General features: G+C 34.9%; 1 protein-coding gene across 5 annotated transcripts in view; it reads left to right on the top strand.

Moving 5' to 3' along the window:
* MLLT10 (MLLT10 histone lysine methyltransferase DOT1L cofactor) overlaps positions 1–15,345 on the top strand; it is a 122,222-nt gene that overhangs the window by 62,897 nt on the left and 43,980 nt on the right. For all 5 annotated transcript variants that reach the window (XM_056484046.1, XM_056484045.1, XM_056484049.1 and 2 more), the window contains one exon: positions 1,050–1,619. In XM_056484046.1, the coding sequence (XP_056340021.1) occupies positions 1,050–1,619 (570 nt within the window). The remainder of the gene's footprint in view (positions 1–1,049; positions 1,620–15,345) is intronic.

Genomic DNA, 15,345 nt, shown 5'->3' on the forward strand with positions numbered 1-15,345 from the left:
GCAGATGGCAAGATAGATCTTTGCTATGTGCATGCATTTTCTTTCGGGCTGCATTAAGTGAAGTTGATATAACTTACTTAAAATACAAAACAATGATACTTTAATTTTTTTAATAGCTGTATTTATGTAAATTATATTGTAATTAGAATTCTTAACAGTGTTTAGTGGAGTACTAATGTTAACACACTAGTTTTTAAAGGACATGGGTTTTTTATACCTAATGCCATATTTAGGAATATTTTTTTGATGTTGTCATCAGTCTAAATTCTGGGGAACAGTACCCACATACACTCATCTGTATAAAATTAGTGCATTTCAGTGCAAGTAGATGTTTGTCTTTCCCAAGAGAGCTTAATTTTCTGCCTTGAACGCACTAATACAGTGGTGAAATGACTGCATTGCAAATACTGAAGAAGGAATGTAATTCTGTTACACAAAAGATCTTTATGGTTCTGTGACAGTGCTAAAGAAGTCTTAAAATGCCAATTTTATACACTGTTTTTCAATTTCTCTCTTGTACTTCTGAAAAATATGTCTTCTGTGGAGCTCCTCCTCAGCCAGGGAGAATTAAGCCCAATTGCTGTTCCCTTGACCTGTGTCAGACCTTTGATTTTAGATAGAATGCTAAGGAGGATTGCAGTCATAGTGTATGTGTGATCAAGCACATTTCTATCTGCTTTCTTTTTATATATGTGTTTGTTCAAAAAAACCTGATTCAATTTGCACCAAGTGTTTGCTATGGCTTCAAAACATGATGGATGTTAAAACTGCCTAAGCAACAAAGTTGTTATTCTTCTTTTATTTATTTTCACCTTATTTGTGCCCCAGATGCAAATATCTGTATCTCAGACAGGAGTCTGAGAATCATATCCAGCAAAGTGAAGATCAGCAGGAGAGCCAATGAGTTATTAAAAAAATTCTTTAACTCTTGTTAAAGATTTTCATAAAGTCCTTTCACATTAAAGTTTTTTATTCTAAGTTTGTTATACCTCCCATCAATTTTTATCAACTACAGGGAAAAACATAATTGCACTTCTTTCTTTTTTTAGGAAGCTTTTTGGGCACTCCTGGGAGCATAAAGTCATCTTCTGGAAGTTCAGTTCAGTCTCCCCAAGATTTTTTGAGTTTTACAGACACAGATCTGCGAAGTGACAGTTTCACACATTCTCAACAGGCTTCCTCAACCAAAGATGTACATAAAGGAGAGGCTGGGAGCCAAGAGGGAGGAGTCAATTGTTTCACTTCCTTAATTGGTCTCCCTTCATCGTCAGCAGCTGTTTCCCAACCTAAAAACTTTGACAGCTCACCTGGAGACATAAGTAATTCAAGCCTTACTTCTACAGCATACAAACGAGCTCAAACTTCTGGAATAGAGGAAGAAACTGTAACAGAGAAGAAACGGAAAGGAAATAAGCAGAGTAAACATGGGCCTGGTAGACCTAAAGGAAATAAAAGTCAAGAAAGTCTTTCCCATCTTTCAGTTTCTTCTGCTTCCCCAACTTCATCTGTGGCATCTGCTGCAGGAAGTGTGACAAGCTCTGGTCTTCAAAAATCTCCAACTTTGCTCAGGAATGGAAGTTTACAAAGTCTTAGTGTTGGTTCATCTCCAGTGGGTTCAGGTAGGCATTTATTGGATTTGTTTTCTTACTTCAAAATATATTTTTATTATTTTAGCTATAATTCTGAGTATGTGTTTCAAGAACATAGTATCATGTAAAGTATTGTGAAAAATCACACTGGGGGAAAAAGAACTGTTGGAAAAGTAAGTTTTGTTCCTTGTATAGGTGCCTCTGTGCTGTAGGTGGCTGTAGTAGTTTGACCTTTGTATTGACCTAGAGGCTAATGCAGGGTTTGAAGCTGTAGGGGGAAAAGTTGCATGAAAATAGGTTCTTTGAAAATTACATGTGGCAGCTTTAACAGAAAAAAAAAAAAGTGATAGCTGGTATGGACTTGATTGTCTGTGTGTTCTGTTACACAGAGAAAACAAAATTGGTACTCAGGTATGTCAGCTTTGCTGAATGTGTCACTCAGTTACATTTTCCCAATTTAGCTTAACTGAAAATCAAAATGTCTACATGCAGAATGACCAGTTTAAACATGTAGAATTATATTCTAAATCTGGATTCCTGTGCAGCTGGATGGCATTTTCATATTCTTGTGTGCTATTTAGCAATTGAAATTGGCTGGTTTGTTCTTCCTCTGTTCTAAATGTTATGCGCATCTGGGGCTGCGAGAGGCTTTCTGTTTCCAGTAAACCTATGTGTGGAATGGCCTGACAGAATACTCTTATCTGCCCAAGTCTTTGCTGCTCTGAAGTTTCTTTCAAACCTTTTGTGGTATAAAAAATAACAAATTACCTCACTTTTGAAACTTCAAAATTTTGTCCTTTTTGTTGTTATAGTGGGTTTTTCTTTTTGCTTAATTTTTCTGTTTTGGGTGAAAAGAGAAATGGAGCTTGAATACTTGCTTGTGGGGAGGGTTTTATGTTTTTTGTACTGTATACTTTATAAGCAAGAGATTTTTAAAATATGTATGGTTCAAGGAAAAAAATGTATATTTCTTTCAGAAAAAGGCAAGTACTTAAAAACTTGATGTCAAAGTCACATCGTTTAAAGCAGTTAGATACAGGCAAAATTATAATTTTTATTATGGGTAATAATGGCAATAGCAGTAGCAACTAAATTTAAAAAATACTTTTCCTGTATTAAAATCAATGGAAAGAAATGGTATATGACAAAACTTCTGTTTAATTCACTGTTTATCTTTGTTTAAAATACAGTTTTAAGAACATTTTCATCTCTTACCTGTTATGAACAGTGATCATCTAACAGATTTACATCCATGTTCTGTTATTATAGTATGAACTTTCTTACTCCTTTATAATCTCTTTGAAGTGGATTATGTTTTGTTGGGCTAGGAGACAGAAGTACAAGGTCTTGGTTTGAAGTGAATGATCCACATTTCCCCTCTTATGTTTGTTGTCGAATATTCTGCTCTCACCAGCTCCTTGAACAGGCCTTTTTTCCCTCCAGGTCCATTCTTGCTTCCTTTATCTTCATTATATCTCACTCTTCCTTCTTGAAAATGCCAGTGATAATGTTAAGCTCTTTGTAAATAAATACATGAATGGAAATACCATGTTGGTTTTATTACTTTTATAATGATATTCAGCCTATAGTTTCACATCTAATTAAGTATACTTAGATTCTTGGTGGCCAGCATTAGACCTGTCCACTAAGTGATATTTTCTAAGGATGCCAAAGAATACGGATATGAATAAATGAGCAAACAAAATTAATCAACAAAATCATCCCAGCAAAAACAAGAAAACCCAGAGATACAAAATCAATTGGGATGTCTTTGAGCACGAGCTCTAAATTTAACCAGAAACTTTTCACTTGAATTGAGCATATTTTTGTAATGTACTCTTCTCCCTCATCTCCTGTTTTTCTTATGGTTGTAGTGATGCTCTCCTTGCTTCATCCTAAGCATTTTTTTGGTTTAGCAATCCAATAACCCAATTTACAACAATTTTTTGTGCAGAAGAAGAATATATTAGTATTACCAGTATTATCAGAAACATGTATTTTCTCAGGTGCAATATGCTAATGTTTCTCTTTTCAATGTGCCAGTGTGAACATTCTTCAGTAACAAGATTCAACAAGTGAATCGAAATTATTTGACCCAAGCCCCCAGATAAGATTTTGTGCATATAAATGTAGTGAGTGAAAACACAGAGTACTCAAGTAAAAAAGTTTTTATTGCCTCTTACTTTAAATTACCTTGATACCTCAAAGAAGCCAAATCAGGAATGAGCTAGAGCATACTAAGCAAAGCTTTTGAGGCACTTTTGCAAGAATCTCCTCTTTTTTTTTAATAATCTTCCTAACAGCAGCTATCTAAAGCTATCATTCTCTTTCAACTTTCTTAAGAGTACTTGTTGAGATCCATAAAAATTATGAAAAACATGACTTCACAGATATATGATAATTGTATTCATAGTTAATGTTCAAGTGAGATGAAGTGTGAAGGGAAGCTTATTTTAAAAGGTAATGCAGATTCATCATGTACGATTTATACCTAATTAAATGTCTTCCCAAAAAATTTTATTCAGAATAAGGATATTCAACTAATTTTGTAAAAATATTTGTCATTTCTGAACTTAACCATTCCACAGGGCTTCTTTTTCCAGCTTAATAAGAACGAGATGTACCATGAATATAGGTATAGTATAAGGACGTGTTATTAGAAGCTGTTACTACACATGCACTCAGGTTGTATTTCAGTTGCCATGTGACAAATCTGATGTGTTCACAGTTAAACTTCAATGTTCAATCTTTAGGCTTTTTATTATTTTTTCTGAAATGTATTTATAACCTGACAGGAAACATTTTATGCATTACTTTAGCATTGTATTCAAAGGAATCAAATTAACTGTAAAAAATTTAAATTGGTAGGGTGATACAGAATTTTTGCAGTAAATTAACATTTTACTAGTATCCTCTTTAAAAAAAAAAGCCACCAAAGTTCTTTAAATATCAGTTCATTTACAAACCATACTTCTCTTTTTGTTGAGAATTCAGAAGCAGTGTAAGTTTATTGTTTAAAAAGGCCTAAGTCAGTTATTGGAGGAGTTATATAAAGCTGATAGTGGTTCACCTCAAATAGGGCTGGTCTTTGGATTGATTTCAGGATCTGAATCTTTTAATGGGGGGGGGGGGGGGGCCGGGTGTTGATTTCATCTGAACTCAACAATTTTGTAGTGTTATCTAATTTTCCAAGTCATGCTGTCTGTATTCTCAGGATTAAGTTAATTCTCAGCATCCTTCTAGGGAATAATATTTAAAGATTTCTAGTCTAGCATTGTAAAGCATTGAGAGCTTATGTCCCTCAGCAATAGGAAAAAGAACATTTTATGTGATGTACAGTACCTTCTGAATTTTATGGAATAATGTAGCAATGTAAAATGGAAAGAATCAAGTATCAGAAGTTAACTGAAATTTCTGTTTCATGGTTCTTGTGCAGTTGTCTTCCAAGTTCAGCATGGATAATTGCTGCTAGAATTATTACAGTGCTTCTGGCACTTCTCTGCCTTTCCCAGTTCTGCTCTTGATTTCAAGTGTGCAACAAATTGTATAGTATCAACTTCAGTAGCTAAGGACTTCAGGGGATTATTTGCTTCAGTATTTTAATTCTTGTAAAATAGATTTTGTGCCCTTATGTGTACTGTAAACCCTAAAAAAAGTTTTTGTTTTTTTTTTTTTTTTTCTTTAAGAAGACTGGAAAAGATTAAATTACCAACTGGGCCTCGAAATGATTAGCCCATTGTTTCAGCACCCTTGCTTGTGTCTATCTTTTAGAATTCCTTTGTCCTGACTGAGGCAAAATTAGAATTTGTACATTTTTGTCTCTGCATCATATATATTCTGCCCTTAGCCAATCTTCAGTATTCTCTGGTTGGTAACAGTAGGCACTTTTTGGAATAAGGACTCATCCAAACCCAGTACTGTACTTTATTAAAGCTGTATTTCAAATTCTGAGAAACTGGTAATGTTTTTGGTACAGGTTCCTCTGAGTTGATCTTGTCTTGTGCAGTCAAGTTTCAGCCTTATATACTAATTTGCTAAATGCTTCAGATTAGTTCCATGTATTTTGTTCTCCTTTCCCATCTGATTCAAGCAGTGCTGAAACCTTTGCCAATGTTGCGCACGTTACGCTGTGCAAGATCATCATACTGTTAAGCTCATTGTTGCACTGATGGCATAAGGGAACTCTGAGTTTCAAAGTGGAAGAGAAACTTGAAATTATTCTCATTGAGATACAGTCCCTCAGTACTTATGTTAAATCTTCGTGATGCTTAAAGTTTGGTTTAGTAGCTGAATCTACTGGGAGAAAGAGTTTAGGAAAAATTATTCTGAAACAGTTTGTGCTGTTATGTTTATCTGCAAAGTGCACCAAAGCAGAAGTCTTTCTGTGCTAAAAAGCCAGTTTGTATTCAGAAGAGATAGAATATAAAGAACAAATTGATACTAATAGATATTAATGGCCTTTTAGGACTAAGCAAATAGTGTATAAAGTACACGAGGCAAAATCAATGCGTGGAGAATTTCATTCTTCATAGTTGAGGCTGAATAGAAATGGTGTTGAGATTGGTGCATGGTGTGCAAGATTAACATGTTAAAATTGAAGATTGTTGGTGTAGAAAACATAGAGATGTTCATCAGTGAAGAAATCACATGAGGTAGTAGCTTAAGAAAATGGGGATTATCATGAAATGCATCAAAGTTCTTAAGTAAAACAGTTGTTATCAGCAGCTACAGCCAGAAGTATTGACATTTCTTGGTGATGATTACCTCGTACTTCCATGCTTTTAGACTGCCAGTTGTTAAATTTCACTAAGACTTTAAAATTATGAAGTTCTAAGAGAGACTGGCAAGTAGTTAATGTTATGCAATTAGGATGTGTCTGACAGAAGAAAGGAAGATATTAAGACATACAAAGGTGTTATGATTAGTGGTAGACATTAAAAGTTATGGGAAATAACTTACTGGACTAATTTTATTTGCTTTTTTTAAATTAAAAATTGACATAGTAGATATCTGCATTTCAGTTGATACATTTTAAATAAAATCTCGTAGTGATAGGAGGTCAGCAAATCCTTGCATTAACTGTAGTTAATAGATAAGTTTCAATTTTATTTTGATCAGAGAATTATTAAATCAGCATTTGCTTTGTTTTGTTATTTCCCCTTATGCTCAGTTGGTCAGAGCATGGTGTTCATAACACCAAGGTCACAGCTTCAATCCTCAATTCGCCCAAGGGTTGTACTCAGCAATCTTTGTGAGTCCCTTCCAATTCAGAATAGTCTGTGAAATCTGTTGGAAAATTCTGCAGTTTTTGAAAAATTCTGATTATGAGGACAGGGTAAAATGAATCTCTTGGTCAGCAGTACAAACTAAGAGTTATGTCGGTAGAGCTAAAGTAGAAGTTTGTCTTAGAAAGATGGATGTATACTTGCAGGATAAGGATGGCCTTCTGGGGAAAGAAGGACTGTAGAGAAAAAGGATAAAGGTGATTAATCAGTTGTGTCTGAGTTTCCAGTGCTGAGCTGTGTTTAAAAAGGTTTTAATATATAAACAGCAAGGTAATGAGGGAGGCAGCTCCACATTCAGAGTGTGTCTGGTCTACTATGTGTGGTTCTGCAATTTGCTCTGTGTAAAGAAAAGAGCCATGAGAAGGATTCAGTGACTGAAAAAAGCACAGTAGTGGAGAATAGCTAAGGAATAAGTTTATCAGACTCTGGATATCATATGAGGAACTGAAAACTGGTGCAATGATCCTTAACCTAACAAAAAAGTAAAACATGATCAAGTGAGAGAAAGTAATAGTTGAACAAATCTTAGTTCTGAAAATGTATTTTCTAGAAGATATAGTTTAGTTGAATATATTTATTTGATTTGCAGGTGCAGGAAGTTCTGGAGGTAAGAAGTCAATGTGCTTGCAAAGATTCTTGTTTGGTCCTTAGCTATGGACCTAATTCTGTACTGTATTGTCTCTTTGATTTTTAAAAGAAAATTTAGCATGGTTCATCAGTTTAGCATATGACATAATATGTAACTGGGCAAATAATGCATTTCAGAATACAGTAGTTAGTAAATTTTCAGGCATCATGGGTCTGCTAGAATTAGTTTCCAGCCTAGTATGTTCTATGCTTTTATCAGAGATTGAGAAGTTAAGTTGTCTTTGCTGCTTGCTCTGAGGGTTCAGAGTGGTTTCTAAAAATGCATGTTGTAAAAAATGTGCTTGAATGTAATAAATAAGAATTCCTCGATTAAGAAGGACAAAAAAATACTGAACAATGAACCTTCTAACAGAGATGTGTTTTGAAAACAGTTATGAAAAACTTCTGAGTAATGATGGAGAGCTGAACATTATTGTACTTTAGGGGGGAAAAGGCTATTGTCATCACTGTGACACTCATTTCAAGAGGGGGTATAAAAGTTACATCACAATTAATTGTTGCAGGTAGCAAAGTACTATATTTATTTATGATGCTAATTTCCTCCTAAAATATGTCTATGAATGTGGAAGTTAAGAAGAAGCATACAATGATTGATATTTTTAAAACATACTTTTCAAAAAGCCTGAAGCTCTGTGCTGGACTGGAATATCTTTAATTTGAGAATATTTCAGTTTACAAAAATGTTTAGAAACATGATCATAATTATTGTACAGAAAAAATTACTATTCCTGGTCAAGATTTTTTGGTAATTGCCCTATATTCTGTTTTGGTTTTTTTTTTTTTTTTTTAAGTTAATAGAAAAATGCAGTATAATGCTTAATTGGATGGGCTGATGAAAACAAGAAATGTTCAGCCTCTTCCACTCTTGAAGTTTCCAAGCTGCCTGACTTTCCATGGAAGCAATGTTTTGTGCATGAGATGCAAATCAGCCGCCCTGTGAGTGTTGCAAGACCAGAAACTTTTTGAACTTTTGCTTTGAAACAAAACTGGATTTAAAACAAGGCAAAGTTTTCCTTTCTCAAAAAATTGTAAAGTTTTTTGTTTTGAGTGAAAACAGATGGGAGGGCTTTCTGAAGTGAAAAAAAAAAATGGCCCAGGGAAGGGAAGTTCTACTAACTATGATAGAGCTTCCATGTCAAGCCGCTAAGGCCTGATCATTTCAGAGAAGATCTTGGCAGCTGTGGAAATTACATGACTAGTTAATTCTTGTATGAGAATGTGTCAGTCAGGTTAAAGGAGAAATTTTGAAAATTACATCTTTAAGCTAGATTCCCAAATTATGGTGAGTCTGGGCATTAGCTTCTATTTAAATTTCAAAAGATGTCATTATTTATTTATTTGTTATACTCTGACAGTCAACAGCAAATAGTGTGTTTAAATTATCATCTTGTAATACATTTCAGATGCTAAAAAAACCCACAACAGAGCAAAAAAATCAGTATGGGAAAGGCAATTTGTATTTTCTTGACTTCCCTTTTAGGTCTTTCATTTAATAACAAAATAAAGAAAATTTTGGTAGTTATTAATTTCGGGAGAAAAACGTAGTTTTAAACAGCTTAGCAAAAAGATGTAAATATTTCTAAACTGATTGAAATACTGTTGTTATTCAAGCTTTGTGAGTCTTCTGCCCAAATACTAATTTAATAACAAATACAAGAAATTCTGCAGGTCTGGGTTTTTGCCCATACAGAATTATTTGCAAATTGGCATCTAAACACAGTCTTTTTGAAACATAATAACTATCTTTATGAATACACTATTTATTATTTGTATCTATACTGGCAAAGAAGAAAATGGACTGGGAAGGGCTTAAAGGCTACTTAAGTTTCAGTACTTACTACTTTCCAAATTTAGCTATAAATCTGTTTTATTTGGTAAGGGAAGGTTTTCAGTTGAGTTCATGAGCTTTTGGAAACTGCTTGCTTTTATATTATATTTGACCCATAGCCTCCAAACTGCCTGGTATATATTTGGTGTTAGGTTTGAACTCCTGATAAAAACTTACTTTAGGCCTGGGTAATCTGCCTAAACTACACTGCATGAATGAGATCTGGCTGACAGCTTTGCTACTATTGTTGTCTCCATAGTGAATAAAATAAATTGCCTGTTTTTCCAGTGGCTGATTGTCTTTGCAGATACATGGAGTGAAAGTATATGGTATTATCATTATTACATTAAAAAAACAAGAGCAGAAAATGTACTGAAACTTCCAGTTTTGTGCTTAGATTATGTTAGTTCTTTAACTTTTATATAAATCTAAGAATTATAATTTTAACTAGAGTGAAGGAATAAGAAGACACTGTGAAGCAATTAAAATTTCTATCCTATCAGATGTCTTTGTTGCATAACTTGGTATTTACTTTAGATGTGTATCCCTTTTCTGAAGATCAAGGATATATTCCTTAATTCTGTTGCTGCTTGGAAAATAGAGATACAAGTGTTTGCCTACTTGCAACTGTTTAGTTCCCAGAAACTCCTTTAAAATGACTTAACTTTGAAAAAAGGACTTTCAAAATGGTGTAAAATTAAGTGGTTTTTGTATATATATGTATTTTAATTTAAAATATTCATCTTCTTGAGTGTGAACATTTTTCAGCATCTGGAGTCCATTACTAGAGTATAGCATTCTTTGTAAGTCAAATGTGAGATAGCAATCAGTCTTTTAACTCCATAAAATCTGTTAAAGGTGACATGGGAACATAAAAAAGTGCATGTGGGGGGGGGGGGGGAAGAGAAGAAACTTGACTATAATAGGAGCAGTAGGGTTTTTTACCCTTCCTTAAAAATTGTACTTTTCAGATCTTACAGACTTTCAAGCCTTTCAGAAATCAAATATATCTGAAAAATAAGTGATGTATATGTGTTGATAGTTTTTGAAGCATTTTTGTCCTTCTGAAGACTGTCCAATTCTTATGGTAAAATTCTTTTTTTTTGTTGTTGTCAGTCAGATGTGACAATGCTGCAGTCAGATTTTTAAATTAGAAGGAAGTGTACTTAGCATTTAAATTTTCCATTTATTTGATGTGAAGAGCTGCAGTGCCAGAAGTTAAACAGGCTGAAAGTTGTCTCAGGATTATATCTGGGGAGAAGCTTTGATGTCTAGCACTGTTGTTGATTATCATAATGATTTCTGTAATTCCTTTGTAAAGTTTCAAAAAAAAAAAAAATTTAAATAGAAATGCTAACATAATACAATGGCATAAAAAAGACTAGTTACCTTAAAATAATTGAGCTTTTCAATGAAAGATGTTGCTCAGGGACAAATCCATTAAGACTTAGAATGGAGAGATTCATGTGACACTCATATAGGATGACACTCACATTCATGTAGGAGCTATACTGCTTTTTGAAACAATTATAATAGGACTAAGTGTCTGATTATCAAGTCCTTATGCTACCTTCTTATGTAAGAATTATTATTAATTAAGAATTATTATTATGTAAGAATTCTTAATAATTTTTCTTCCTAAGCAGGTTGTATGGGTGTGATAGGGCTAAGAACAGCAGCTTTCTGAAGCTCCAGGTCGCCTGTGGTACTGCAGCATGTCACTTGGCACAGTGCTGCAGCACATGCACCCCAGCAATTCTAGCTCTGTAGTGGAGGATTTGCAGGCAGGTGGGACCCTGGTGGCTCCATGTGCAGAAAGATGTGCCTTGGGTACTGTAAGTGACAGTGTGTCCTGGTACCTTTTCACTACATGGAATTCCTGATATTGTACCTGCATGGTCTGCATGTAGAACCATCTGAATGTGAGCTCATTTTTGATAAATGTCCCCAATAGGATTAAATTTTTTTTCTAATGTGCAGAAAATTGGCAACAGTGTATTTCCAGAAGTTTACTCAAATAAAACACTCTTCTCAAGAGTATTAGGTATATCTGAAAAGGGTATATAGGTATGTCATATACACAAAGTGTGCTGTCAAAATTCTTAGCAGGACAGTTGTTGCAAGGGCTTTTGTGGTGGTAATGCAGGAAATAGTAACTGAAATAAACTACTTGTATTGTTAGAAAAGCTGCTACAAATCCGATTCTGAATTTAACACCATTTTTTGTCCATTTGAACCGAACTGGGATTTAACACCTAGTTTAGATGCAAACTCAGTGCTTCATATTGCTCTTTATATACTTTTTATTCAGTTTTTAAATAGAAGTCTTCATCTTTCAGTGTCAGATTTGGTAGACATGTGAGAAGGCCATAAGGATAACATGAAGGAAACTATTCGTTTTGACAGTGGTCTAGCTTGCTGTGTATGTTTTTCTGAGAGAATTACATGCAGTGGTAGAAGATTCAGAAAAGGGTTTCACTAACCTAAGTAACAGGAAAAAATGGAACATTTTGGTCGTTAAAAAGTGAGTCAGCATCTATGTTCTTTGGACCAGTATAGCTCTAGAAGTCTGAGTTGAGAAGGGATTAGTAGAAACTGGTCCAGGAACTGAAGAATACGAACATGCGACTGGGACTTGTGCATGAGTAATTCTGTTAGATCCTACGTACTTGACTTGATTTTATTCTGTTTCCCATTGTTTATTTGTTTTGAACATCTGTGAGATAAGAATGACCAGAAGTTCCAAGTAAATTAAAAAAACTCAACAGAACCCCTGAGCAAGCAAACAAACAAACAAAAAACCAAACACCCAACACACCCCTCATTCCCCTAAACAAAAAAAGTGGCTTATAAGCTGTCAATATAGTTAGCTTTCACATAAGAATGTCTAATGCAAGTTGTTGGAATTTGTTTTGTTTGGGTTTTTTCACTTTCTTTTTTTTTCTCCTTAAAGTGTGGTAACTGTCATGGGCAAATGCCTAATCTGATGGATTTAGGGCTTGGTTACAGCAAATACAATCCTTCCTAGGGACAAAGTCACTAGGCTTTTTTTCTGCTGTGGAGTAGTGGTAAGTTTAGAATGGAACTTACATTTTTGTAGGCATAACCAGTTCCCTTAAAAATGAGTAATGAAGATCCAGAGAGTGGTGGCTTGGATGTAGGTATTAATGCTGAGTCATTTCAGAAGTTGAAATGAATGAGCTGGAAGCATCAAGGTTTATCCTGATGAATTGATTTTAAGGAGGAATAATTGTGAGGTTCTAAATAAAGCAAACAACTGCAGCTGCTGTAAGGATTGGATGAAGAGAGGAAAGATTTAGCCAATACTGATACGAAAATGCGGGAGGCAGCAGAGATGGAAAATAAAGTAAAACAATGAGAAGTGAAGTCCAGCTATTACAGCACACACACATATATATATATAGATATATGTATATAATTGCCATTCACCATCCCTAACCTTTCTTGACACCTTCTCAGGTTGGATTTCAATTTGTACATTGTACATTGTAGCAGAAAACTGGGTGGCTGGGAGGGGGTACTTCAGTGCAGGAGTCAGGAAAGCTGTCAATAAAAGCTGTTATGGAACCATGACGGTAGCTCTTTTTTCCATCCAGAATAAAATACCTTTCTTCATCTGCCTTCTACTAGTTTATGGAGTGTGGAAGGGAGTGGTGGTAGGGGAACAGTTCTCCTTCTGTTCTGTGGAGAGGCTTGGGGGATGTCTAGAATGAGCTCCATCAGTCACAAGCAGGACTGATCTAGTGGTGGCCCTTCCTTGTGTAATTGGATGAGGTCTATGTTAGAACAGCTAATGTTTTGTTAGCTCTTTAACTGCATATTTCCCCCATTTGTCTATGAAGTGTTATCTTAGAGTAGTAAATTTTGCATTGGGACATACCTAGTGTATTCTGCTTTAAAACTTTTTCAGACTTGTTGAGTTATGTTTGGGAATACATTGTAAATGATTGCTTGGGTTAGTGGTGGCTCCTGTTTGGTATAGTATTAAAGAAACAAAGGCAAAAGATCTAGCTTTGGCAGTAAAAAATAAAGAAGAGAAAAAAACCCCCGCCACCCCAAGTCTCTTTCCAAACCTACCCAATGGCTCCTTAAATTTGAAAAGGACTTTCTTTAGCGTTGAAAGCAATGGTGGATCAAAATGGCTGCTATTTCTTGTGCACAAAAATTGAGCATAACTGGAGAGAACGGATACAATTAGAATCAAATAAAGGCTGTGGAGAGTAGGTGTGGGTGAAGTGATTCCGCACTTGAGTGGCAGACTGCAGTTGCATTGTGTCTCTGCACCTGAGAAAGAATTTGTCTGTGTAGTATAATGTGATTCCAGTCATATTAGGTCTGTGCAGTTTAGTAATTATTTTCATTGTAAATTATGAGTGGTTTTTTGTGTTTTGTTAGTTCTCTGGAAACTGTTAAGAAGGTTAATTAAAATAATCAGTTTCATTTATTTCAGATTAATGCACTTCTGTCAAGAATAATACAGAATTTTGTACATTGTGCGTATTTTCTGTACCACAAAATTTAAACCCCCAGACATTAGTATTTACGTTTGTTTAGAGAACACATTTTGTATGTAATGCTTTAATTTAGGTATTCAAAATTTTAGAAGTATTTCCACTGAAGAACCTTTGGCTTTTTTTAAATTCAGTTTTAGTCAATAGGTGAAAGTCAAAGCTTTTAAATTTTATAAAATTGCTTCTTAGTTATTTTTGTAATCTTTGAGTATGAATGACAGAAGTTTAAGATGTCTTTGTTCATTCATTTTTTTAAAATTCTGATGTTCAGAAGGCCCTTCAGAAGAGTTAAAATATGGCTTATGACAGCAGTGTTTAGTAGCTTCCAGTCGTGGTAAGAGTAAAGAAGAGAAAAATAAAGCATTAAAGGCAGTTGCCCTGTTGGAACCCAAATAAGTTACAACAGTCAGATCTCAGAGCCTGATGCAGGTGGAAAATTCCCCTATGAGAGTATGACAGAGGTGTAGGCCCCACTCTGGCCTCTAAAATCATTCATTTGATTACCTTGTAAAACCAGGTGTGTAAACTGAGGGCTTTGTGACAGAGTGAACAAGCAAACTGAAACTAAATTGATTCTGTAGTCGTGAGGTCCTAAGCAGGAGTGAGCTGCTGGGTTAAGTGGAAGAGGGCTGGTACCTGCATGACTGCCACCACTCTGCAGCTGGGCATTGCAGTGCTGAGGGGTTGTGGGGGCTGTGTTGGAGACTTCAGCTGCACAGCAGAGCATGTGAGTGTGTTCTGGCACTTCAGGATCAGAGATCAATACTCTAAAAACCCCAGCCCATGAAGGAAAGGAAGTTATGTGAGCATCTCCTGTGGTGTACCACTTGTTGGATGTTCTTTGTATTTATCTGAGTTGTTCTTGAACTGAGCTCTCTTAAGTCCAAGAGACACAACCGCTTTCTGTTAGACTTGATTGCTTGAGTTCATCTCAATCTATCAGTGAAGCAAAACAGATGTCTTGCGATTAAAATTAGCAAGGCAACTTCCGTTTGAGTTCCTAAATTTGTTTCAGACAATGAAATTAAAATCAGTCTTTTCTTGGGGGGACTGATTGCCACTGGAAAGAATTTGAATTTTTATTTGTAATACTAGCTTTAGAATACAGCTAATTGGCATGTACTGGAATGTTCTTATAGTCGACATTTAATATCTAACCAACACTGATAAAAGAAATAGAAGTAAAAAATTGTAGTAGATAGAAATAAATCCATTTTACAATTTGTGCTACTGTAAATGATCAGAGCTCTAATACAAGAAAGATGTATTCAGGTATATTATTGTCCACTGAAGTTCCTATCTATACATACATTCTTTTGTGTGTCTGTTAAACATGATCTTAACATGAAGCCCTTTTTCTGCTAACTCAAAAGCTTTTGCAAAGTTGATGAATGCCATACATAATGGTAAGTTATATTAGAATCTTTTTCAGAGGTTCATTTATCACAAAGGGTAGCCTTTTG

This window comes from Oenanthe melanoleuca, chromosome 2 (genome assembly GCF_029582105.1).
Source record: "Oenanthe melanoleuca isolate GR-GAL-2019-014 chromosome 2, OMel1.0, whole genome shotgun sequence".
NCBI lineage: Eukaryota > Metazoa > Chordata > Aves > Passeriformes > Muscicapidae > Oenanthe > Oenanthe melanoleuca.